This window comes from Mesoplodon densirostris, chromosome 13 (genome assembly GCF_025265405.1).
Source record: "Mesoplodon densirostris isolate mMesDen1 chromosome 13, mMesDen1 primary haplotype, whole genome shotgun sequence".
Lineage (NCBI taxonomy): Eukaryota > Metazoa > Chordata > Mammalia > Artiodactyla > Ziphiidae > Mesoplodon > Mesoplodon densirostris.
In genome coordinates, this window is record NC_082673.1 from 48826821 (window position 1) to 48854105 (window position 27285).

At 36.6% G+C, this 27285-nt stretch overlaps 1 protein-coding gene across 2 annotated transcripts in view; it reads left to right on the forward strand.

Moving 5' to 3' along the window:
- Positions 1-6405: 6405 nt before the first annotated feature.
- The window catches only part of LRRC69 (leucine rich repeat containing 69), a 111018-nt gene continuing 90138 nt past the window's right edge, over positions 6406-27285 (forward strand). The window contains exons 1-4 of one of the 2 annotated variants that reach the window (XM_060115784.1): positions 6406-6588; positions 22066-22192; positions 23943-24015; positions 26707-26902. In XM_060115784.1, coding sequence (XP_059971767.1) covers positions 6406-6588; positions 22066-22192; positions 23943-24015; positions 26707-26902 — 579 coding nt within the window. The remainder of the gene's footprint in view (positions 6589-22065; positions 22193-23942; positions 24016-26706; positions 26903-27285) is intronic. The other variant, XM_060115785.1, reaches the window with a different exon arrangement.

The window sequence follows — 27285 nt, forward strand, 5'->3', positions numbered from 1 at the left end:
CTTGAGATTCTAGAATGCTATATGGTTTAGCATTCTTATAGCACTTTATATTTCCACAGTAGTTTACAGTCATTAGTTAGATATTTCTCACACATCTCAGTGGAATAGTTTGGTATTCTTTCTTGTTGTTTTACTGATGACAAGACAGATATAGCTTAGTTTGACTGACTTATTTAAGTTTCCATAATAAGTCAGTTGCTCTGTTTGGATTAACATTCAATTTAAGGTTCCTGTCCTGTGCTGAATTCACAGGATGATGCTGTCTCAAAACCTGGTAATTTTTCATCAGATTATCCTGCCAAATAGATTGATTTCTGGTTGCTAGGAAAGCTCTGGATGCTGACATTCCACAAAGCTAACACATACAGCAAAGAGATTAGTGACCCTTTCAGCTGGGCTTCCGTAGGGAATGCATTTAAGATGCAGGTCAAAACTCAAAACGTTGAAATGGTAAACCCCATCTCCTTTTTCACTTTTCCTATGTCTTCATAAAGCTGGACCTGTGCCACAGCCTGACCGTGCCCAACTCTCATTTCCCCGCTCACATCCTAAATTATGGTTCATCCCATCTAATGTACCTATGAGATCAGGTTCTAGTCACAATCTCACCCACATTATGCTTTATCATTTCCTCTCTATCCCTTTTTCTCTTTCACCTAGAAGAGTACAGAAGCCTCATAATTGCTGTCCCTCCTCCAGTCTTAACTCTCATAAACTCTCCCTTCATGCTGTTGTGAACTGCCAGAAATGCAAATCTGGCTACTGTTTTCCCTACCTAAACTTTCCAGTGGCTCCCCATTCCTATGGGATGAAGTCCACATTCCTTATTGTGGAATTTAAAAGAGGTCCTTCACGACTGGTCCTCATACCTCTCCAGCATCAACTTCCATCACTCCTTTCTTTAGACTTATGCACTAGAATTATTATATTCCCCATGGCCCTGTGTATTTCATGCCATGAACATTTTTCCATGCTCCTTTTATTTAAATTCTTTCACATTTACTTCATCAACTAGTTAGTCCTTTTAAACACATTATGAGTGGACTCAGCAGTCAACAGCAGGAAATCTTCCTTGAACCAACAAATCAGGTTCTTTGCCACTTTGTGTATTTATTTAAATTAGCATTTATTATATTGAAATGTTGGCTTCATGAAAGAAATGACCTATCTTGTTCCTTACTATGTCCCCCATGCTGCAGTGCTATAATGCTGCCTAGGCATGTAATGGGCACTTGATAAATATGTGATTATTGTAATATTTGCAACATATACATATACCAAAGCATTATGTTGTACACCTTAAACTAATACAATGTTAACTAGAAAAACTGGAGGCTTCTAGTGTTAATATCACTCATCCTGTTGCTAGTCTACTGGCTCACTTCACTAGTGTGAATTAACAGTTGAGCCTGTAGCTTCTCCCACTTCTGTTGGATTTTTTTCCTTAAGCATCTCAATTCTGGGGCAGGCATAGCACCAGACACAAAAGCAACAGACCTACACAGATGGTTTAACCAGCTTCTATAATTACCTAAGGTCAAAGTCTATATGATTCCTAGTTGGTCTTTTTCTCTGATTGAACCCTGATACAGAATTTGCTGCTATAACAGATTATCTAAACCACGTAATGGGCTTTGGGACTGGGCCTCAGGTGTAAGTAAGAAAGGCCTTGAAGAGATTGTTAGCAGGGGCCTGTTGTCAGTTCAGGAGGCTGTTGGTGAGGGTTTAAAAGGATATGAGGAAAATGTTATTGGAACCTGGAAGAAAGGTGACTACTCTTACATAGTAGAAGAAAGTTTAGCAGTGATGCCAGCAGCATTAACATGGAAAATAAGAAGTATATCTCATCAACTGGATGATCTACCTAAGTAACTATCTGGATTCTTCTAGCTGCCTATAGTAAATGACGGGAAAGGCAAGCAAGAGGACAAATTATTAAATATAAATGAGCCACAAATTTTGGGGTTTGAAAAACAAAACAAAACTTTCTCATTCCTAGCCTCTCCAGACAGTAAATGATGCTAAAATTAAGGAATGAATTCCAGATAGGGAACTGTCACGAAAATGACCTCCAAATATTAAGGCAAAGGCATGACTGTAAAACGCTTTGTTAAGACCTCAGGAAGATTAAAGACATTTTCTAAACAACAGATGAAAGAGTTTCTAAAATTCTTAAGGCTATTGTCCCACAGTAGTTTCACATGGGAACCCAGAATAGAGAAAGGCTATTGCAAAGAGATTTTTGGGTGTTGTTTTGTCTGGTGGAGTGAATTATGAACTGTTTCAAGGCAAACATACAAAGTTTTTAAAGGGATTGTATCGGTTTGGGTCAAAAGTGACAGTATAAAGTGAAAAGATGAACCCTCATATATTGCTGGTAGCAATATAAACTGATGCAGCCACTTTGGGAAACAGTCTGGCCGTTCCTCAAAGGGTACCATATGACCTCTCCTATATATATGCCCAAGAGAATTGTACACAAATATTCATAGCATTATTTGTAATAGCCAAAAAGTATAAACAATCTAAATGTAAGTCAACTGATAAGTGGATAAATATAGTATAGTCATATGATTGAATATTTTTAGTCAATAAAAAGGACTGAAGTACTGGTACATGCTATAACATGGATGAACCTTGACAATGTTATGTTGAATAAAAGACATATTATATGATTCATCTATATAAAATGCCCAGAATAGGCAAATCTATAGAGACAGAAAGGAGAGTAGTGGTTACTAGGGCTGGGTGGACGGGAAGAATGGGGAAGTGATTGCTAAAGGATCCAGGGTTTCTTTTTGGAGTAATAAGAATATTCTAAAACTGATTGTGGTGATGGTTGAACAACTTGGTGAATATACTTAAACCAGTGAATTATACATTTAAATGGCTGAATTGTATGATATGTGAATTATAATTCAAAGTTGTTACCAAAAAAGAAAAAAATGAAGAGAAGCCTTTGGATTCTTCTATGGACAGGAAGCAGTCTGAGGAAATTCAGCAAACATGGGCTGTGTTTTATGGAAAGAGACAATTCAAGAGCCCAGAAAGGGGAACCAAGAGCTAGTCCCAAGCAGTAGGACTGAACGCTGATCAAGGAACTGACAGCATATATCTAGCTGGGTTCCAGAATTGCTATGATCCAGTGGCTGCTTTGTGCCTCTAATTTTCTCCTTTTTTGAGTGGAACTGTCTATTGCCTGTTCCATGTTTCACCAGTTGTTAAATTCTGGTTATGTGGGGACAGATATCTTGTCTCTTTAGCTCATAGGTCTCCAGATCAAGATGAACTGTACTTGAGCTGGACTTAAGGAACTGCCCCCTGAGAAGCCACATTCACTTTGTACCTGATTTAGATGACAAGATTTTGGGATTTGATGCTCTAAATAACTGAAACTTTTGGGGAGGTGGGCTCTTGGTAGAAAGCAACTCTATTTTGTGTGTTGGAAGAATGTATGTAACTCATGGCCAGGGGTTAGACTTTGGGGTTTTAAGACATGTCTACTTACCATCAAGAGGCTGGGTCTAATTCTTCTTCCTTTGAATATGGGCTGGCCTCAGTGACTTGTTTCTAATGAATAGAATGTGGCAGAAGTGATGCCACATGACTTCTGAAGCTAGGGTAATATCACTTCTGCTCCACTTGCTCTTGGGATGCTCTCCATTAGAACCAAGCCACTGTGTTGGGAGGAAGCTCAGGCCACATAGGAGAGGCTACAGGTAGGTGTTCTGGCTAACTGCCCTAAAGTTCCAACCAACAACCAGCACCTACCACCAGATATGGGTGAATGAGCCTTTAATTTCTGCCCCAGACCCCAGCTGTCACCAAGAGGAACATTGACAAGCTGTCCCCGTTGAGCCCTGCCTAAATTGTAATTTGTGAATAAAATAAATGTTTTAAGCCATTAAGTTTCACAGTAGTTTGTTATTCAGCAATAACTGGAACAGGCAGTATTAATAGGATTGATTGCATATTAGAAGTAAGACAGGAGGAGGAATTAAGAATGTTTACCAGATTTTCTATGTTAAACAAATTAATAGAAAAGCAGTATTCGATGGTGGTGGCCTCTTTACCCATTTAAAGCAGGAAGAAATCACCAGTGTTTAGATAGTGTCAGCTGGGGTACAGGCCATACCATGTTACTTTAGAGGAAATGAGTGTCCATGAGACTTTTTTAAAAAAAAAAGAACCAAAGCTTTATGATCACTTTGTTTAGATAGTAACAGCATGATTGTTCTTAGGAAACTAAAAGAATATCAAAATAAAGACATTGGAAGATAGGTTTGGAAGAGATAAATAGAGCAGTGATTAAGTATCTGAAAAATGATTTTATCATTTTAGCAATTGGAAATCTATTAATCAGAACCTCTTTTTTTACTGTTATGATATTGATGTTCATTATAATGGCCTGTTATAAATTTAATGATTCTTCTTTAGGACTTTGGCACTTGCTTTGCCCTCTTATTGGAAAAGCTCCTGTCTCTGATAGTACTCTCGCAGTAAAGCCTTCTCAGGTCATCCTAAAATTGCAAACTCCTCACTCCCACACTTCCTAGTTTTTTTTTTACCTGTTTTTATTATTTTTTCCTAAGCACCCAACGCCATCTAATGTACTAAGTTTACTTGTTTATCTTGCTTGCTTTTCTCCCCTTTCTAGAATGTAATTTCATTGAGAGAGGGGTTTTTGTCATTTTAATTCACTCCTCTATCTCCAGTGCCTGGAACAGTGTCACACATAGTAGCTACTCCTAAATGTTTGTTGAATGAATGAAGGGATTTGTGAATTACAAAGGAAGATGGAATTGTGTTCTGACTACTTTCAATGTGGAAATACATTTTACAGTATTCATGTTTTTGAAAATCAGCAGTCTAAATGTGATATATATATGTAGCCCAAATGCCTCCAAGCCTCATAACTGGCCCAAATGGGGTTCTAGTCAAATATCATTGGCTTCATCTCCTCTCCCTTACTCTTTTGTCTTTGTCCGAATCTTTCACTTGGAAATTTTCAAATATTATACAAAATATAATAAGAATAGTATAATCAACCCCTATGTACCCATTACTGAGCATCAATAATTACCAATGTTTGGTCAATCTTATTTGATCTGTTTCTTCCACCCACGTTTCTGCCCTGCTTATTTAAAAAAAAATTCAAGACATCATGGCTTTTCACTTGAAAATTCAGATGCATTTCTAAATGTTAGGTACATTAAAAAAATACTACCACCATGTAATTATTACACATAACAGAATTAGCAATTCCTATCATCTAATACCCAGTCCATGATCAAATTTCCTCAGTCGACTTAGAAATATTTTTATTCAAATAAGGATCCAAACAAGATTCACAGATTGCATTTGACTGTTATTTTTCTTAAGTCTCACTTCATAACAGTTTCCCCTTCTTTTTATTAATGACATTGATTTGTTGGTTAAACATTGTGTCATTTGCCTTGCAGAATTTCCCATGTTCTAGATTTGGCTGACTGCTTGTCTGAGATTAATTTAGCTTGTTTTCTAGTCCTCATATTTTCTGTAAATGGTATTTAGATATAGAAGCATGATTAACTCAGATTCAGTTTTTAGGCAAGAATATTTTATAGGTGGCACTGTGTAATTTTTATTGTATGACATCATGAGACTTAAAAAAAATATGTGATTGTCTCAATTTTAGTGGTGCTAAAATTGATTAGTAGGTTAAGTTATTAGCCTGATTTCTTACTTGCAAATTTCCTCATCAACCTTTCACCTAATGCTTTTAGCACCCAATTATGATCTTTACGTATATCCATTATTTTATTAGATTTACCAAAATGGTGATTTTTTTCTAAATCTATTTTTTTTCTTCCTCATTTATTGGCTTCTATTTTTCTATGAGTAAGAACTTTATTAGGTTACACCAAAATGCAGTTTGTACTGGAAAAGCAGAATGAATGCTTCATTTTTTTTTCCTTTATCATTTTTCAGTCTTATGAGTTGGTTCCCTAGCAAGTCCCAAGATAGTCAATGGGTTTCTTTTATTTTTATAATACCATTATGAATTCTCAGATTTTAATTATTTTGATGTTTCGGTCCACTCATCATTCTTTCTGATTCTCAAATATTCCCATTTTAGACTAGTGGGAGCCCTTAGAAGTGGCTTCTGTGTCCTTTGATGTAATCTCTTTAGTCCTTGGTAACTTTTGTCTCTGGCACAAGATATTCTAGGCTCATTTTGTACATTTCCTGCCCCAAACCCGGAATCAGTTATTTTCCTTCCATACCTTATACACAGGAAACTATCTAATGCCTCCCACCTTCAACATGGTAGATCTCAGAATGTTTTTGTTTCCATGACACACCAATTCTGCAATTAGAGGTTCTAAAGATGCGTAATAAAGAAGGTATTTCTCTTCCAAGCCCATGGCTGAAAGGTTGTTAATAAGAGCACTGAAGGGCGATAAAAGCACTAAAATTGTTACCTTAAATGGAAAGAACATGACAAAGATGCCCTCAATGTTAGAAAAACTGCCTGGCTTGAAGACTCTAGACCTTCAGAACAACCGAATCCCCAAAATGTGCCCAGAGATAAGCACCTTGACCCAGGTGAGGAACAGCATTATCTTTTCAATTGAGGATGGAAAATAGGAAGAGAGAAAAGAGTTGAGAAAACAAGAAGCCTTCAATCTCTGGAGACTTAGCTCCCTGAAGACTTAAAGTGGATGGTTGCTGGAAAGGGATCAGAAGGTTTTCTCCCTTAGTGAATTACATATGGTAGGGAGAGAAGATGTTTCAACTTATCCATGTGTTCTGTGACCCACATTTGGAATCAGAGGGTTAGGTCTCTGCCACACTCATCTTTCTGGAGGCTGTCATCTGGAAAGGGGTTGGGAGCCTGGATCTACTTGTCTACCTTGGGGGTTCCATCTGTAAGTGGGTTTGAGGATCCTGGAGATGCTGTTCACCCTAGGGACTATCCTGAAGCTTTTGCATATGGAATGAAGAGATATTTCTGATGTAAGAAAGGAGTTCTTTTCAATCTCCTAGAGCAGGCTGAACATTGAAATGGAGTGTTGGCAGGAAATGGGAAGGAGGGAACATTCATTTCTTCTGAAGTAGTCTTTAAAAGAAGGTTAGTATTTTAAATAAAGAATATCCTTAAAGAGCAACAGAATGAATCCCAGATGCTTGTGTTAAACATTTCTGCTGAACAATGTGAAACTCCAGCTGCTAAAATCTTGAGGTTGGGAGAAGGCAAGGGATATTAACTTTGCAGTTTTCTTTTTCTTCACTTCTAAACTGTCATCAGTGCTGCAACAACCTTATAACCAGCCAAGTCACTGTAGTTCATTACTCTTGAGTTCAGAGTTATTAAAAAAAAAAAAAAAAAAAAAAAAAAAAAACTATTTTCTTACCTTCACCAACCTCATTTCCTCTTAGGTTTACCAAAATTATTTGAGTTTGTAGTCTGTGGCCATATCTTTCCAAGAAATACGGTAATACTCAAAAAATCCCCCTTTAATAATAGCTTCCAAAAGTGCATTTGTAGAACAGATTGGGACTTTTTCTTCCCTGAATTTTATTTATTTATTTTTATACAGCAGGTTCTTATTAGTTATCTATTTTATACATATTAGTATATATATGTCAATCCCAATCTCCCACCACCACCACCACCCACTGCTTTCCCCCTTTGGTGTCCATAAGTTTGTTCTCTACATCTGTGTCTCTATTTCTGCCTTGCAAACCAATTCACCATTACCATTTTTCTAGATTCCACATATACACGTTAATATATGATATTTGTTTTTCTCTTTCTGACTTACTTCACTCTGTATGACAGTCTCTACCTCCATCCACGTCTCTACAAATGACCCAATTTCATTCCTTTTTATGGCTGAGTAATATTCCACTGTATATATGTACCACATCTTTATCCATTCATCTATTGATAGGCATTTAGGTTGCTTCCATGACCTGGCTATTGTAAATAGTGCTGCAATGAACATTGGGGTGCATGTGTCTTTTTGAATTATGTTTTTCTCAGGTTATATGCTCAGGGGTGGGATTGCTGGGTCATATGGTAGTTCTATTTTTAGTTTTTAAAGGAACTTCCATACTGTTCTACACAGTGGCTGTATTGGTTTACATTCCCATTAACAGTGCAAGAGGGTTCCCTTTTTTCCACACTGTCTCCAGCAATTAGTTTTACTAGATTTTTTGGTGATGGCCATTCTGACCTGTGTGAGGTGATACCTCATTGTAGTTTTGATTTGCATTTCTCTAAATATTAGTGATGTTGAGCAGCTTTTCATGTGCCTCTTGGGCATCTATATGTCTTCTTTGGAGAAATGTCTATTTAGGTCTTCTGCCCATTGTTTGATTGGGTTGTTTGTTTTTTTTGATATTGAGCAACATGAGCTATTTATTTACTTCGGAGGTTAATCCTTTGTCTGTTGATTCATTAGCAAATATTTTCTCCCATTCTGAAGGTTGTATTTTCATATTGTTTATGGTTTTCTTTGCTGTGCAAAGCTTTTAAGTTTTATTAGGTCCCATCTGTTTATTTTTGTTTTTATTTCTGTTACCCTAGGCAGTGGGTCAAAAAAGATCTTGCATGATTTATGTCAAAGAGTGTTCTTCCTATGTTTTCCACTAAGAGTTTTATAGTGTCCGGTCTTACATTTAGGTCTTACATTTAGGTCATTTTGAGTTTATTTTTGTGTACAATGTTAGGGAGTGTTCTAATTTCATTCTTTCACATGTAGCTGTCCAGTTTTCCCAGCACCAATTATTGAAGAGACTGTCCTTTCTCCATTGTATATGCTTGCCTGCTTTGTCATAGATTAGTTGACCATAGGTGCATGGGTTTATCTCTGGGCTTTCTATCCTGTTCCATTGATCTATATTTCTGTTTTTGTACTGGTACCATATTGTCTTGATTACTGTAGCTTTGCAGTATAGTCTGAAGTCAGGGAGCCTGAGTCCTCCAGCTCCATTTTGTTCCCTCAAGATTGCTTTGGCTATTTGGAGTCTTTTCTGTCTCCATACAATCTTCAAGATATTTTTGTTCTAGTTCTGTAAAAAATGCCATTGGTAATTTGATAGGGATTGCACTGAAACCGTAGATTGCTTTGGGTAGAATAGTCATTTTCACAATATTGATTCTTCTACTCTAAGAACATGGTATATCTCTCCATCTGTTTGTGTCTTCTTTGATTTCTTTCATCAGTGTCTTATAGTTTTCTGAGTACAGGTCTTTTACCTCCTTAGGTAGGTTTATTCCTAGGTATTTTATTCTTTTTGCTGCAGTGGTGCATGGGATTGTTTCCTTAATTTCTCTTTCTGATCTTTCTTGGTTAGTGTATAGGAATGCATGAGATTTCTGTGCATTAATTTTGTATCCTGAAACTTTACCAAATTCATTAATTATCTCTAGTAGTTTTCTGATGGCATCTTTAGGATTCTCTATGTATAGTATCATGTCATCTGAAAACAGTGACAGTTTTACTTCTTCTTTTCCAATTTGTATTCCTTTTATTTCTTTTTCTTTTCTGATTGCTGTGGCTAGGAGTTCCAAAACTATGTTGAATAATACTGGTAAGAGTGGACATCCTTGAGATATGGACTTTTCTAATGAGACAGAGGAGTTTCTTTGCAAAGGAATTTAAAATTTGGGGCCTCCCTGGTGGCGCAGTGGCTGAGAGTCCGCCTGCCGATGCAGGGGATACGGGTTCGTGCCCTGGTCTGGGAGGATCCCACATGCCGCGGAGCGGCTGGGCCCGTGAGCCATGGCCGCTGGGCCTGCGCGTCCGGAGCCTGTGCTCCGCAACGGGAGAGGCCACAACAGTGAGAGGCCCGCATACCGCAAAAAGAAAAAAAAAAAAAAAAAAAAAAATTTGACTGAACCAAGAGCCAATTCTCCACCTCTGCTTGAATTTTTTTTCCATTAAAATAACAGTGCATTGTTTTAAGAAAATCAAATAATATAAATGGTTTATAATAAAAAGTAACTCTCTTCTGTTCCACTCCCCCTCACCCACAATTTTGACCTTTATTTATAACCACTTTTAATTCTTTTGTTTTCTTGATTTGTCCATTTTCGATATCATGCTTCTTCATCTTCCAAATATATTTGTATTAATATGTTTAGTTTCTCCATAGTTATCTTTTGAATTTAATATTATTACACCTTTGTTTCTTTTTTTAAGTTAATTTTTATTGGAGTATAGTTGATTTACAATGTTGTATTATTTTCTGCTGACAGCAAATTTAATCAGATATACATATGCCCACTCTTTTTGAGATTCTTTTCCCATCTAGGTAATTACAGAGTATCAAGTAGAGTTCCCTGTGCTATACTGTAGGTTTTTATTTCTTATCTGTTTTGCATATAGTAGTGTGTATGTGTCAATCCCAATCTCCCAACCTTTGTTTCTTTTTTCATCAACTACAATCTCTTTTTATTCCCCACTTAGTAAGATGGCAATGTTGGCATCTGTAATCCACTTTCAGCTCTCCTTCCCTCTTCCTCTTCACAAATTATAAACTTCTTACTTTTATGAGATGTATAGTATTTATAATCTATTCAGTTATCACCATGATTAAATCTTTGTCTCATGGAGAATTCTAAAACGTACACTGTTAATAAGTAAATATCATTTATATGGAGCCAATTAATGTACTGTGATTATACTTTCTTCCTCATATACCATTTTTGTTCCCTTGAAGTTTCTAATTGTCTTTCACTTATTCTTGTGCCTTTTGCCTTTATCATGGCCTCATTTTATTTTAAATGTGATCATATTACATACCCTATCAAACATGCTTTTTCCTTGAGTAACTTCCTTACAGGAGCCTCTGTCTTCCTGCCCCAATTTAAGCTGATTACTATCTAGGTTTGCTGGATACTGTCAGCCTGGATATCCCTTTGCGGCTCCAGAATTGGACCCACTGTTTCCTGGAACCATGTTTTCCCTCTTTTTTGTTTTACTCACTTACTTTGTAGAAATAACTCTCCAGATAGCACCCTAGTCTAGATATGTGGTAATTAAATTTTTTGAACTCTTGCATATCTGAAAACATGTATCCTTCTCTCCTGTTTAATAGTTGTTTAGTAAAATTACAGATTGTAAAATATAATCCCTCAGGGAAAAAAGCCAAAGAGTCTGATCATTATAATTTTGTCTTCTTGTGGATACCCCATTACTCTCCTCCTCATCATTTGACTATTTAGAAGAGACCCTAAATTTTGACTTCCCAATTCAATTTCCTTAAACAGGGTGTTGGCACAGCTCAGCCCTTATTTTGAAAGAAGAAGTCACGTTTTACTTTTAAAGAAGAATTCAACTGATTAGAAACTAGGCTTCTTGTGGTCTATCTTTAAAGTGCTTTACAAGTCAGACTCGGGCTAATGGCATTATTGTTTCACTGCTATGAACTAGCAATTTTTTTCATGTAGAGTTTCTAATGTTGTGGAGTTTTGAAAAAAAAATCTGTTTTCCCTTTATAATGGGAGTTCTAGAAGCAGCTTGAATAAAATGTGCTAGAAACCCTCAAAAGATGGATAGAGATTATTTACACAGTTCAGAAATGCTGCTCATTCTCCCAGCTGCTAATAGAAAGGGAAGACAAAACTTTCAGAAAAGAGAGAGCTTAGAGAGCTGCAAAGAGCCCTGGAAGAGTGTCTGCAAGTCCTGGTACTTCAACCTTTTCAGCCACTCACCAACTAAACAAGATATTTAATCTCACTGGGCCTCAATTTCTGCCTTCATTTATTCAAAGCCACACTTAAGTATTGAGCACCATCTGTGTCTCAAGTAATTTGGCAATTAAAAGAAAAAACAAATGAAAATACTTGCCTTCATGGAGCTATGTTCTAGTCAGAAGAGATGCAAGAAAGAAACATGCAAAACAAGTGGGATGTGAGGTAGTATTAGTACTAAGGAGAAAAATATAACAGATAAAGCAGGCAGGGTGCATTGTAGCATTCAGCTGAAATGCTGCCAAGTGTCCTTGTGGTCTTCATATCTTGGTGATACTTATGTCATACTTATGTCATGGTGATACATGATCATTCAAAGATGATCATGATTCTTGCTCTAACAATTTTCTATAAAATCCCCGAATGTGTTTTTTAAAAGTTAGTTTGAATTCTTTCTTGTGGTGCTACAGGTCGTGCTTTTAATAATGACTGAAACTCCCCCTATCTATTTTTTTTTTCTTTTAGGTCTATACTGTGCTTGACTTTTGGTGTTAGTCTTTCTTTAATCATTATAGGAAGTCCAGTTTGCCCCCAATATACTGATTTTTTGGGTTATATTTGCCACAGAATGCACAGAATTAAAAGTCTTGATATTTAACTTCCTAAAACAAAAGTAATACTTAGAAAATTTTTGCACTCACAAAATGGTATCAAATAGAATAACAGCATCCACCATACTCTGAGAGCTAGGCACAATGCTAGGAACTCTTTGTTCATTTTCAAGGAAGTTATAATTATCACTCTCATATGGTTAATAAAATTTATGATTCAGAAAGATTAAGTCATTTGCCAAGGTCAACCAGTGAATACAAGTATAAAATGCGGTCTCTCTTTTTTTTTTTTTTTTTTGCGGTACGCGGGCCTCTCACTGTTGTGGCCTCTCCCGTTGTGGAGCACAGGCTCCGGATGCGCAGGCTCAGTGGCCATGGCTCACGGGCCCAGCCACTCTGCAGCATCTCCGCCACTCTGTGGGATCTTCCCGGACCGGGGCACGAACCCGTGTCCCCTGCATCGGCAGGCGGACTCTTAACCACTGCGCCACCAGGGAAGTCCTGAGGTCTCTTTTGAGGTTATTTTCAGCTGTATTGTCTTATTATTCTATACATTTAGTGAAATTCACCAGGGTGTGTTGTTCAATTTATAGTTCCTAAAAACAAAAATTGGATTGCCTAAAGGTGGCAGGTTTGAACAATACATGAATTGTTCCCACTCTCCATTTGTTTACTATCCATTCTTTTGACAAATATTTACCATTCATCTTCTTGTGTCTATGGTGGTCCTGAGGACACAGATGTGAAAAAAAAAGTAAGGTCTTTGTCTTCATTTGGGAATTAAATTAAATGTTAATATATGTAAGCTCAATGCCTGACATTGAAACTTTGAAATAAATTAGAGTTGCTATTGTGGTCTAACTAGCAACAATGATAAAATGGAAGGAGATTCTTTAGAGAATACAGATTCTATTCTTTTTTTCTTTGCTAATTTGACTAATGAAACTGGAAATTTTCAGTCACTTCTAATGACATGAAACAAAATGGATTAATGTCCTATAAGTTATGGTGAATGCATTTGGCCTAGAACTAATGAAGTGCTGGTATATCAACAATTTTCAAAGATGCACTTTATTATAACTCTTGAGGGTGGAGACCTTGTCTTGTCCCTAGTGACCATGATAGGTTTAAAATCTCCAAAGAAACAAATAGCCATTATCTCTAATTGTGTACAACATTGTTGACATGCATCATAAAGTCCAATGGTAGTACAGCAATGTTCACCTTAAGTGGTTCACATGTGTAGCTGCCCAGGACAAAGATGTGGTCTGCCATAGCTTTTTATTTGACCGTAAACAATTGACAGTAAATAAAGGCAACTCTAAGCAGAGTTGGGTAGTTTGTAAATTGTTATTGCATCCCTAGTCTCTCCTTTTCATACTTTTACTGTCCTTTTGGATGACCCCCTAACCCAATCACCCCCCTCCCTTACTCCTTCCCTCCCTCCCTCCCTCCCTGCCTTCCTTCTTTTCTATGTTTAACAAATAGTTATTGTGCCTGCTAGGAGTAGACTAGCAGTCTGCTAGATGCTGATAATACAAAAAAGAATGAAAACATCATGTGTCCCTACTCTCAGGTTTAGTGGGGAAAGGTAATCAAATATACAAATATATGTAAAATTATAATTGTGAAAAGTGTCATGAAGAAGAATTATATTGTGTTATGAGGTCAGAGAAATCAGGGAAGGTAGACCTGAGAAGTGCAACTGAGGTAAGATCTGAAGGATGGGAGTTATACAGAGGAACACAAGAGGAAAAGCATATGCAGCAACTTTCCCCATCTCTCCCTCCTTGGGCATTCTGGGTCTCACTAAGTCTGGCAGAACAGAAAGGATCTGACATCGTTTGTGCTGTTTGTCAGCATCAAGCCTGTCCTTTCTCCTGTCCCATCCATTGGAAATGTGCTCTTCCTCCATCAAGTAGGTAATGCCTCCTGTTTTCTAAGCCTGGCTTTGCTATAAAAACAGGGCTTTCTTATACTTGTTTATTGTATCCTATCCTGGCACACAGGCACCTAGTGAATTCATTCTACACTAGTTTCATTCCTCCTTTGCCTCTGCTTGTATGCCCAAGCTTGCATTAAGCCTCTTGAACCCCTACTGGAACTTTTGCTTCTTCCTCTAGCTGTCAGGTGTCTAGAAGAGCCCCAACCTTCTTCTCTCACTTGCCAACTGAGCACATAATCTCTCTGTGCCTCCCTTGATTTATCTCATATATAGTGTCTTAACCATGTTGGTTACTCAGAAAATTTTAGCCTCTACCCCGACTCAAACATACAAATGCGTAGTTCTTCCAAACACTTGAAAGTTTTACATTTTACTTGAATGAGTTTTGTGTTGCAATTCCCCTTTTCCAAGATTTGGAACTCGTATACTTGCTTCTTTAGTCTTTCCTTTAGAAGATTCTGACAGGATGCTAAAGGGTAATGCCTTGTTAATGCTTCTGCTGTGAATGCCAGAGATTCCTTGTAATACTGTTGAGTAGGAAGTGCCAATTTCATGACACTGGGATTAATTTTGGGCTCTAAGGGAGCAGATCTTAGAGGTCACAGGGATTCTCTAGAGATTAGTTGGACCTTGAAACTATTTCCAATGAAACTATAATTGTTTTGAGAAATCTGACTTGATGTATTGGGTTGGCCAAATAGCTCTTTCATTTTTTTTTTTTTTTTCTGTAAGGTGACTCTAGTAGCACTTAGTTGTCTTTAACTTCATTCAAAACAACTTTGTTAGACTGTATTGTGACAGCTGTAATATCAGTGTGCATTTAAAAAAAATACTTATCAAAATTGGTGAATTTTTACCCTCAGAATGGGAGAAAATATTTGCAAACGAATCAATGGACAAAGGATTAATCTCCAAAATATATAAACAGCTCATGCAGCTCAATATTAAAAAAAACAAATAACCCAATAAAAAATGGGCAGAAGACCTAAATAGACATTTCCCCAAAGAAGACATACAGATGTCCAAGAGGCACATGAAAAGCTGCTCAACATCACTAATTATTAGGGAAATGCAAATCAAAACTACAATGAGGTATCACCTAACACCGGTTAGAATGGGCATCATCAGAAAATCTACAAACAACAAATGTTGGAGAGGGTGTGGAGAAAAGGGAATCCTCCTGCACTGTTAGTGGGAATGTAAATTGATACAGCCACTATGGAGAACAGTATGGAGGTTCCTTAAAAAACTAAAAATAGAATTACCATATGACCCAGCAATTCCACTACTGGGCATATACCCAGAGAAAACCATAATTGTAAAAGAGTCATGTACCACAATGTTCATTGCAGCACTATTTACAATAGCCAGGAAATGGAAGCAACCATCGACAGACGAATGGATAAAGAAGATGTGGTACATATATACAATGGAATATTACTCAGCCATAAAAGGAATGAAATCGGAGCATTTGTAGAGACGTGGATGGACCTAGAGACTGTCATACAGAGTGAAGTAAGTCAGAAAGAGAAAAACAAATATCGTATATTAACGCATATATGTGGAATCTAGAAAAATGGTACAGATGAACTGGTTTGCAAGGCAGAAATAGAGACACAGATGTAGAGAACAAATGTATGGACATCAAAGGGGGAAAGCGGGGGTGGGGTGGTTGTGGTGGTGGTGGTGGGATGAATTGGGAGATTGGGATTGACATATATACACTAATATGTATAAAATAGATAAGTAATAAGAAAGTACTGTATACAAATATTAAATTAAATTTTAAAAATTGGTGAATTTTTGTATAGCTATTTTAATATTGAAGAAAAAAGCAAATTTTCAGCATAGTATGCTTTATTATTTCAAGAAAGGTAAAAATGAAACTGAAACACAAAAAAAAGTTATGTGAAGTGTATGGTGAAGGTGCTGTGACTGATCAAATGTGTCAAAAGTGGTTTGGTGAAGTTTTGTGCTGGAGATTTCTTGATGATGCTCCACAGTCAGGTAGACTAGTTGAAGTTGATAGTGATCAAATCAAGACATTAATTGAGAAAACTCAATGTTAAACAACATGGGAGATAGCCGACATACTCAAAATATCCAAATCAAGCGTTGAAGATCATTTGCACCAGCTTGGTTATGTTAATTGCTTTGATGTTTGGTTTCCACAAAAGCAAAAACAACCTTCTTGACCATATTTTTGCATGCGATTTTCTACTTAAACATAACGAAAATATTCCGTTTTTAAAACAAATTGTGACGGGCGATGAAAAGTGGATACTATACAATAATGTGGAAAGGAAGAGATCGTGGGGCAAGCGAGATGAACCACCATCAACCACACCAAAGGCTGGTCTTCATCCAAAGAAGGTGATGTTGTGTATATGGTGGGATTGGAAGGGAGTCCTCTATTATGAGCTCCTTCTGGAAAACCAAACAAGTAATTCCAAGAACTGCTCCAAATTAGACCAACTGAAAGCAGCACTTGATGAAAAGCATCTGGAATTAGTAAACAGAAAATGCATAATCTTCCATCAGGAAACACAAGACTGCATGTGTCTTTGATGACCAGGCAAAAACTATTACAGCTTGGCTGGGAAGTTCTGATTCATCCGCTGTATTCACCTTTATTTATTATTGCACCTTCGGATTTCCATTTATTTCAGTCTTTACAAAATTCCTCTATGGAAAAAAATTCAATTCCCTGGAAGACTGTAAAAGGTACCTGGAACAGTTCTTTGCTCAAAAAGATAAAAAAAAGTTTTGGGAAGATGGAATTATGAAGTTGCCTGAAAAATGGAAGAAGGTAGTGGAATAAAACGATGAATATGTTGTTCAGTAAAGTGCTTGGTGAAAATGACAAATGTCTTTTATTTTTACTTAAAAACCGAAGGAACTTTTTGTCCAACCCAATATTAAGAATTAAGAAGTTACTGAAAAATTAGGGCTTCCCTGGTGGCGCAGTGGTTGAGAGTCCTCCTGCCGATGCAGGGGGACACGGGTTCGTGACCCAGTCCGGGAGGATCCCACATGCCGTGGAGTGGCTGGGCCCGTGAGCCATGGCCACTGAGCCTGCGCGTCCGGAGCCTGTGCTTCACAACGGGAGGGGCCACAGCAGTGAGAGGCCCGCGTACTGCAAAGAAAAAAAAAGTTACTGAAAAATAATAGTTTTGAAATTAGCCAAGTTATTCAAATAAATTCTTTCAGGACCAGCTGGACTCAGAAGATGCATTTGGCAATTGTACTGCACTGCAGTGCTAGATTCCTAAAAAAAACCGGTATTTATAAGAATAAGCATGTAGAAAACAAACTATGATTACCAGGGGGGAGGGGGGTAGGGATAAATTGGGAGATTAGGATTGACATATGCACACTACTATATATAAAATAGATAACAGGGAACTCTACTCAATACTCTGTAATGGCCTATATGGGAAAAGAATCTAAAAAAGAGTGGATGTACATATATGTATAAGATTCACTTTGCTGTACACATGAAACTAACACAACATTGTAAATCAACTATACTCCAATAAAATTTTTTTAAAAAATTGTCCATTAAAAAAAAAAGAATTAGCAGAGTGAGCCCTAATGCTGCTCTGTCCCACATACCTTGGCCATATATATAACTAATTAAAAAATGTAAAAGTCTTATTTTTCTTTTATTAATTTGATTCAATTATTATTTTTTTAACTAGTTTACAGAATGTGACACTGTGTTATGTACTATTTAGGTACAGTGAATGGAAATATTCCCTGTCTTTTAAGGAACTTAAGGATTAATATTTCAAATACCAGCTCAAACATATTTGTACATGTTACAGGTGAATGATTTAATAGTTTGTTCCAAAATGGTATCACCAAGCCATAGTTTATTTTAGAAAGACTTCCTGATAAAAATGGACATTTGAGCTGGTATTTTTTACATAAAAAAAATTATCCAAGTTAGTCATGGAAATCATTTTAAAAATCAAAAATGTAATTGAAAGATATAATAAATAGCATAGAGTTTTCTAGTGATAATTAATAGCTACAAGCACAGCATAATTAAATGTTAGGATAGGTTGCCTGGCTCAAGTTCTAGGCATACATATGATAGGCATCACATTGAATTGATTATAGGGGTTATTGAGAATGAGCAGATGGTTAGAATAAAGAAGGCATGCAGCCCATTAGAAGAAAGTGAATCCAGCTGGGTAGATTGGCACTGACTGAGCTCAATAGATACTTGATTTTGAAAAAAGACAAATGATATGGAGCCATAATGAGTATCTTCACAGTTTGAACCATTAGCTTATTAAAGAAATGATCTAAGCAGACAGCATTCAACTAATATTTATTGAACAGCTATTGTATTCCAGACACTGTTTTTTTGTATGCTGGATGAATTACAGAGACCCTATCATTGCAAAATTTCCAACTTTATAGTAAAGGTAAGATGTATACATGAGTCACTATAATACACATCAGAAGATAATAATTGGTCATAGAAAGTACACAGTGTTATGCAACTACAAAAGGAGGATGGCTTCCAGGAGAAGGTGATATATGCCAAGGGGGAGCATTAAACACAGAAATCCATTATAATAATTGGAGAACCAAGGTATAGTGATAGTTTAATGGAAAGAGGATCCTGAGCACATTATCACTGTAGAAATAATTTTTAAAAATCCAGCAAAATTAACTGATTAACAGAAAGTCATTATTCCTGTGGCCAACAGAATAACAGAGGTAATTTTCTCTTTCCTGAAAATGTCATTCATAAGTGGCTGTGAATTTAGAAATCTTTGAAAAAAAGGAGTTAGAAATCATTAAGAAAACAAGTTTAAAAATTGAAAACTGAGTCGAAGTGTCAACATATATACTATATGAAGCATTCCTAACATCATGTATGCCTAACATCTTGTTCCATGGTCTTCTCCTGAGTCTAAAAGATTATAGTTAGCATTTCATAATGTCCACTATTTGCCAGGTACTTCATTATATTGTCTCTAATCCTTAAGGCAGCCCTGAGAAGTTGATGCTAGTATCTCCATTTAAAAAAAAAGAAAGAGAGACAGGAATTTAAGTGACTTTCTTGAGATCCCATAGTGAGTACATTGCATAGCAGATGGTCTCCAAAGCGTGTGCTTTTGCCTATTGCAAAATACTGACTAAATGGTATAACCCACAGAACAAGAATATTTAAAATGAGAAATCCATATATTGCATACAATTCTATTGTGTGTGTTAATGGGTGTATGTGTGTATGAATGAATGTATATATTATGTGCATATATATGATCATTCTGAGCAACAATAAATTCTTTTTATAAATAGTTTAAAGTAAATAGTGTAATGAAGAAATTAGGAGTATAGGCCATTTAGTGAAGCTATGTTATTTCACCATAAATCACAGCCTGTACCTCAGATCCCTTTTCTGTAAATTAGGGGTACCTTGAAGTCCACCTGAGGCAATGTACAAGGTTGCATGGCACAGTATTTGGCACATATTATATTCTATTTAGATGTTAGTCATTAGTATTAATAAGTTAATCAGTATTTTTTCTTCTCAAACTTCTTATCCTCTTCTCTCTTTATCCAAAGATTGCTACACATTAAATCTAGAGTCTATAACCCAAAGGCATCAATGGACACTGACATGCTTACCTCATATCCAAGATGTAAGAGGAAAGACACACATCCATTTCAAGGCAGGCTACAGACAGGTTATAACTTAGAAGTATGAGTAGGCCAATGCAATTAAATAAATCAAATCAAATTTAGGACGAGTTGCGATACACAGACACTATTTGGGACAAGCATACAAAGATGTGGAAAAGGCTACAGGGAGCCAAGAAACATTTAGGACATACTAAGTAGGGAAATTCCTCATGGACTGATTATTTGGGCAACTCTTTAGATATAATCCAGTAGGACAGGTAAAAGGAGTTTAAATGATAAAATAGCCCATTCTTTACATTCTTAAGTTAGGTAATGCTACAGGCAGCCAGTAATGAGGACTAGTGTTAGGGTAATTGCAATGAGAGTTGGAAAAGTTGCATCTAAGAGGCATTTTAAGAATAGGACTTGGTTACTGATTGAATTTAGGTGGCGAGAGAGAGAGAGAGAGAGAGAGAGAGAGAGAGAGAGAGAGAGAGAGAGAGAGAGAGAAGTTCTAGGTGATTCCAAAGTTTGGCTACCATATGATTATGAGAAAGATGAGTGCATTAGCCAAAGTGGGGAGGGGAAAAACAGATCTCATTTGTCCACTGACATTGTCTAGTTTAGATTCTGAACTTTGAGTGACAACATCACATCCACTTACGTCTTTTGAGCCAAAACCAACAAGATGAAATTTTTACAGGAATAACTGTAAATTCCTACATTTAAGTTAAGTAAAGCATTCAATTGCACAAGTTCAGGATGTGAGTTATCTCCTTGACAGTAGGTTTTTCTTGGCCACAGACAAAATTAATTATGTACCAACCATGTGCCGCATTTCTGAAAGAGTGCATGTTGTAGCCATGTTAGGCTGCAACAGAAGTGTAGTCATCTGCCTGAGGCAGATTCCATGGTCCAAACGGATCTATGTTATGAGATCACATTTCCTGTCTCACTCTAGGTACCATGTTTCTAGAGAGGAGTACTTAGAAAAATTAGAGTGTAACCAGGATGGTAAAGGGTCTGGAAATTATGTCCTGAGGGAAATGGTTAAGGAAGAATGGAACAAATTCAAGGGGAAGTTCCTTCTCTCATCCAGGGCTATCACCCATTTGTATTTTGGATCCTATCCTTGCTCGTCTACTAAAGGATTTTGATTCTGCAATTATCCCTGTCCTTGTATCATTAGTTTCTCACTATCTACAAGATTATTTTCATCAGCATATAAATTAGCTGTACTATATTTTATTTTAAACAAAATACAAACCCTCCAGCTCCCTCCTAATTTTCTAGTGTCCCTTCATAACAAAAGTTCTTTAAAGAATTGTATTTTAGTCATTGTCTTCACTTTCTCACATTTTCTCCACAGCATACTTCAGTTTCCTCCTCAGCACTTCACCCCTGTTATCAAGGTCACCAATAACTTTCTTGTTGCTAAGTCCAGTGGTTACTTGCATGCTTTTATTTTACTTAACCTTCCTTTAAGATTTGACTCGAATCTTCCTCCTTAAAATAGGGGTGTGTTGGGGACCCCTGGATTAGAGGATCTAGAGGATCTTTCTAACTCCTTTTATGTGTGGTCCTTCCTATGTCTGACCAATCTGATGTTAGTAGGTACATAGGGCAGATCTTCCCTGCCCTACCATATCATGTCAATAGTTTCTCTTATGAACTTTGTGATCACAGAGTGATGTTAAAGGCCTCCCTCCCACCCCACCCCCATCCATGTATTATAGAAATCTTATTGGCCTAAGTGAAAAAGCTCATTTGGGATTAGTATGACAGAAGGACCTCAGATCTTCAGCTAATTTCTGATTTCAGGAAATTAGCCCCTTTGCTGAATTTTTAATGTTAGGATACTCCTGAGTTGCTCAAGTGACTTATGAATGGATCATTAATTATGTTTTTGAATACCTGTGAAATGGTTTGTAATACAATTTTAATGAAGTTAAGTACTTTAATTGAGAATTAAATTGTGCTTAAATTAACATAAAGTGTTTGAACATGAACTCAAATGACCTTTATTTATATAGATAATTTTAGGTACATGTGAAATAATTAAGATTATGTTGATTTTTTTAGGTTATATGTATCTCAGCAAAGGGGCTTAATTATTTCTTTTTTTCTCATGTAAAGTGGATAATGTATGAGTTCATTAAATCTTTATATGTTTGCAGTTGACAGCACTAAATCTGGGAAACAACCTTTTGGAAGAAGTTCCAGAAGAGATGAAATACCTTACATCCTTGAAGAAGCTCCATTTATTTGGAAATAAGATTCATAGATTTGCATCTGGAGTATGTGGTTAGTCAAAGAAGAGCATAATTATAGTGTCAAACTTAATTTCCTTATATTGAACAATTTGAAAGTAAAGTGAAAAAGGAATTTTACATTTTAATCTTTTTTGCTTGGAGATATTTACACTTGAAATTAGGGAATTTGTGTAACAACTTTTTTTCTGACTACCATATTATATATTTCTTTACATATAGATTTAAGAAAATAAATAAGCATTAGTGTTAGTAAATTTTCCCCTTTTCAGAATCAGTGTACATTTAGACTCTCAAATCTGGGCACCCTTTCTCTGGGCCAGAGAGAAAACTAGTTGAAAATCAAATCAAGAAAAGCTGTACACAGCTCTCCTCGTTCTTTATACTTTTTACACTGTCTCAAACACTAAGTCACAATCTTTGCTCAAGATGTTAAGCTTAAATCAACTTGGGGAGAATTTTAAAGAAAAGATATGAGATTCAATAAATGGCATTTTTTTCTTTGTGTTTCCCTTAAACTAATAATTTCTCCATTTAATATGACATTTTTCCTATTTAATATAGGTAGAGTATGCTTAAGGACAGAACACATGACAGAGATCCAGATAATTTTTATAGCTTCATTAACTCATGTAAGGCATTTTACTACTTTGTGTCCCCAATAGTAAAATTAGAACTATATAATGGAATTTATAAAGTTCTGTGAACTTTTGAGGCATGGGTGCTATATATCATCATTGTTATCATTGAGCAGCATTTATTAAGGGTATTATTTCATGGGTCCTCAGTTAGAGGTATATAGGAAAGAGCACAAGCAGATTCTGGTACTATCTCTTTAAAGTACTTTAAAATATTAGCTCATGTATCTTGCAGAAATATTTTTCCACAAAAAATGAAACTCAAGTGCATAGTCCCCTAGTACGTCGACTTTGTCTTGAGCTCCCTGCAGAAGCTGGTGACCCAAGAGGACCTGTTCCCCACTAAATACAGCAGAGAATTCCCGAACGCCGTCCAGTCTCCGGTGAAGAAGATCAGCAAGTAGCTGTTTCACGCACCAGCGCCCATATACTCCTTCCACTTCAAGGAGACTCTGGCTCTGGAATAGAGTTGAAAACACTCTACGTCCACTTCACCCTCTTCGCCAGGGAGTTGTGGGCCGTGGTGTGTTGGGCTGGTTTCCCGTGTGGTTTTCCTATTTGGTGGATGAGTTCGGCTTGTCAGGAAGACCCTTTGGACGTCATTCATGCATTTCGCAAACATTTATGGGACTACGGTTCTGAGTTTCAAAAACAAAACTAAAACCCTAGGTTCCAGTGCCTTTTATAATAGTTTCCGGTTCCAGTTTGTGGTGAGTTTGGCTGTACCGCTCTATCCTCAGGTGCCAAGACTTAGCTTTTTTTTTTTTTTTTTTTTTTTTTTTTTTTTTTTTTTTTTTGCTGCACGCGGGCCTCTCACTGCTGTGGCCTCTCCCGTTGCGGAGCACAGGCTCCGGACACACAGGCCCCGCGGCCATGGCTCGCGGGCCCAGCCGCTCCGCGGCATGTGGGATCCTCCGGGATCGGGGCACGAACCCGCGTCCCCTGCATCGGCAGGCGGACCCTCAACCACTGCGCCACCAGGGAGGCCCAAGACTTAGCTTTATAACTGGGATAAATTATGCCTTTTTGATTAAGTTAATCTGAGAGGGTATCAGTTACCAGCAACCCAAAGAGCCTCGGCCAAGGCAAGAAACCAGAAGGAAAACAAAGGTGTACAGAAAAGTGACTAAAATTATTTTCTAACAGATGGCTTACAAAATTTGATCCTGCTTAATCTGAACAACAATCAGTTTACAAGGATTCCTCAAGAAATCGGCAGGTAATTTTGTTTCTACTGAGAGCTGGTTACCACTACTCCCCCCCATGCCCTCCCCACCAAACTGCCATTTCTCCCCATCCTGGTCATTTGAACACGGTATGCCTAGCCTCAAGTCCTTGTGGGATTTATACATAACAAAGAGGCACCTGAAGGACTGAGGCAAGCCACTGATTTTAAGCAGATGATTCTTTAAACATATCAGAGAAATGAGAAACAGCATGACTTGGTAGTCTAAGTATGAAAGTGAGGGTTTGAAACAAAGTTCTAAAGTTGATTGTGTTATTGATTTCCTAACTGGGGAGTTCTTGGAGCTTGCTCTGCTACAGAATTGGGGACATTAAACTTTACTGTAAAGCATTTTCAGCTTGATGGAAAAGGTAATATGAAAGCAAAGACTTTAAAACCAATATGTCTTTTTCATAAAAAAAACACATTTTATTGTCATTAACAAAAACAAAAACAAAATGCTATTTTTCCTTACCCTGCACATTTGCACAGATGGGCTGCTGTTACAGTGACTCTCTGGAGCCAGCTGAGGGCCTTGTCCTTCTGCAGGCAAAACACCCTCTTGGGCTTTTCTTTTGACAGATGGAGACAGAACCCTACTCAGGTTTACTTTGGAGACTCTCTTTATTGCCTATCAAACAGAAACAGATGTATTACAACATAAGAACATCCAGATTTTTAAAGGATACAAAACTTGAATAGTTCTCAACAAAGGGCTTTCTGCAACACCTAAAGTTTATTCCAATTTACTTGTCTATAACTCTAGCTAATGTATTTTTCCCCAAATAGATTTTTACAGAAAAAGTAATGTTTTAAATCAGAGCAACTAGAAAAAATTTTGAAGCTATCTAATTTATGAAGAAGAGGAATATTTATGGTAATGAAAATGCCAATAGTTGTCTGCTTGCTTTTTCAATCATTCAGCTTATCAACTGATTTATGTGTTGGTCATGTAATGAAAAAAGGACACCTTGGAAGATCTGGTGAACTAGGTTCAGATCATAACTTTGTGCAACTAGCCTTATGACCTTGGCCAAGTAATTTAACTGTCTTGGACCTTGGTTTTCTCATCTCTAAAGGAAGAATTGTGAGGAGATGAACTTTGAAATTCTTGCAGCTATAACATGATTTCACAATTTAGTAAGCATAGAGCTCTGTTTGGAGAACAAAGTACAATATTGTCTTTTGTTAAATGTATTCTTAACTATTTTAAGTGTTTTTTTATGTTATTGTAAATGGAATTTTGAAAACTTTTATTTTCAGTTGTTAGTGGCTACAATATAGACATAAAATAGATGTTTTAATAGTGACTTTGTAGTCTGTGACCCTGCTTTTAGTTCTAGTAGGTTTGTTTGGTTTTTTTTGCAGTACCTCTCTTTAACATTTGAACATTTTGATTTTTAATTTTGAAATACTCTCCTCTCATACCTTTAGAAATTCCTTGTTAACCAGGTTCATCTATTTTTCTGCTCATGCCTTCTCTGGGTGCCTTTGGTTTTTGTTTGTTTGTTTGTTTGTTTGTCAGATGTTCATATTTCTCAAGAATCTTTCCATCTGCTTCCTCTCTATCTCCTTCTGTTCTTTTGTTGTTGTTATTCTTTCTTTCAGTTTCATGTATTCACATGGCTTCCACGATCGAGTTCATAGAATCTTCCCCCAAATCTCTTTCACTAGCACTGACTATTGTCGTAAGCAACAGTCCCCCATTTTAAACTGTCTAGAAATGTCACCTCATTATGTTACTAATTTAACTTCAACAGCTTGAGAGCATTATAAATCTTGATTCTTAGCTTTGCAAGAAGACACATCTGCATTTGAATCTTTACATGGTTTTCTGATGTTTAAGTTGGGCAAGTTATTCACTGCTTCTGATCCTTTATTTTCCTCATTTCTGGATTAAGGGTAATAACTCCAGCCTTAGGGTTGTGCTGTAGATTAAATTTAATGCACAAGTACATAGTTGGTGCTCAGTAGTGCTAATTTGTTCCTGCTTCTTTATTCAAAATGCTAATATTTTCTCAGTTCGCTATGCCTTCCTGTTGCCCTAATTTTACAGGTTCTATTATTCAAGGCCAAGTTCAAAATGTTGGTTCTTCCAAAATGCTTGTGAGGGACCTCAGGTACTATATCTGCAATTATAGACTCAAATCTTAACCCTTTTCTCCTTGTTTGTTGGCATTTTCTATCCTCATTTTATGGCTCTATCTAATATCTCCTTCTAGACAATGATATACATAAAGGGAGAATTTGTGGCTGATCTGTCTTTGCATCTTCCGCAGCAACTAAGTGGTACAGGATGTATAATCTATATCTAAATCTATATCCTATCTATATCCATGTGTGTGTATATGTTCTCCTTTGTCCTCTGGCTTCCTCTTCAGTATAGCTACTGTATATGTACAAAGAATGAAGATAGAATTTTCTTTTTCTTAAATCTAAGTTTTGATTAGATAAAATTTTAACTTTTAACATAAACCATCTGATTATAAAATATCTTTAGAAGTTAAATTACAGCAAAGTTTTTTATGCTCAAATGATTCATAGTAGTTGTGAACACTTGACTGAAGAAAAGCTCAGGTGAGCTACAAAAAATATGAATTGATACGTGGCTCTGATAAGTGGGGTCTGTACAATGGACTTTCTTATTCTTGTGAATTTCATTCATACACTTTGTTTATTTTTTAGATTAAATAGCCTTACATATCTGAGTATAAATCATAACCAGCTAGTCAGCATTCCTAGAGAACTTTGTTTCCTTGAGAATCTTTCTGACCTTCAACTTAACTACAATCAGCTCATTTGCATACCCAAAGAGATTAATTTCTTGAAGAAGCTCCAGAAATTTCTTTTGGTCAGGAACAACATTGAATCTTTGCCAGAGGTAAGCAAAAGATGGAACCAAATTTTCTTTTGTTGGTGAAGAACTCATTACACCATGATAAGGAGCAGTTGTAGAATAGATTTGGGCATCTGAGTACAAGAGGGCATTTGCTTTCCGTCTGATTAGGTATAATCAGTTCCCAAATCCCTATGACAAAGGAAGGTTATAACTTGGATTTTTTCACAAAGCTAGGGATGCCAGATTTAGTAAATAAAAATACAGAATGCTTAAATCTGAATTTCAGATTACCGATGAAGAAATATTTTTAGTATAAGTATGTTCCAAATATTACAGGGGACATTCTTATATGATTTAAAAATCTTATTTTTTTTGTCTGAAATTTAAATTTAAGTGAGTGTCCTGTATTTTATCTGGCAACTCTA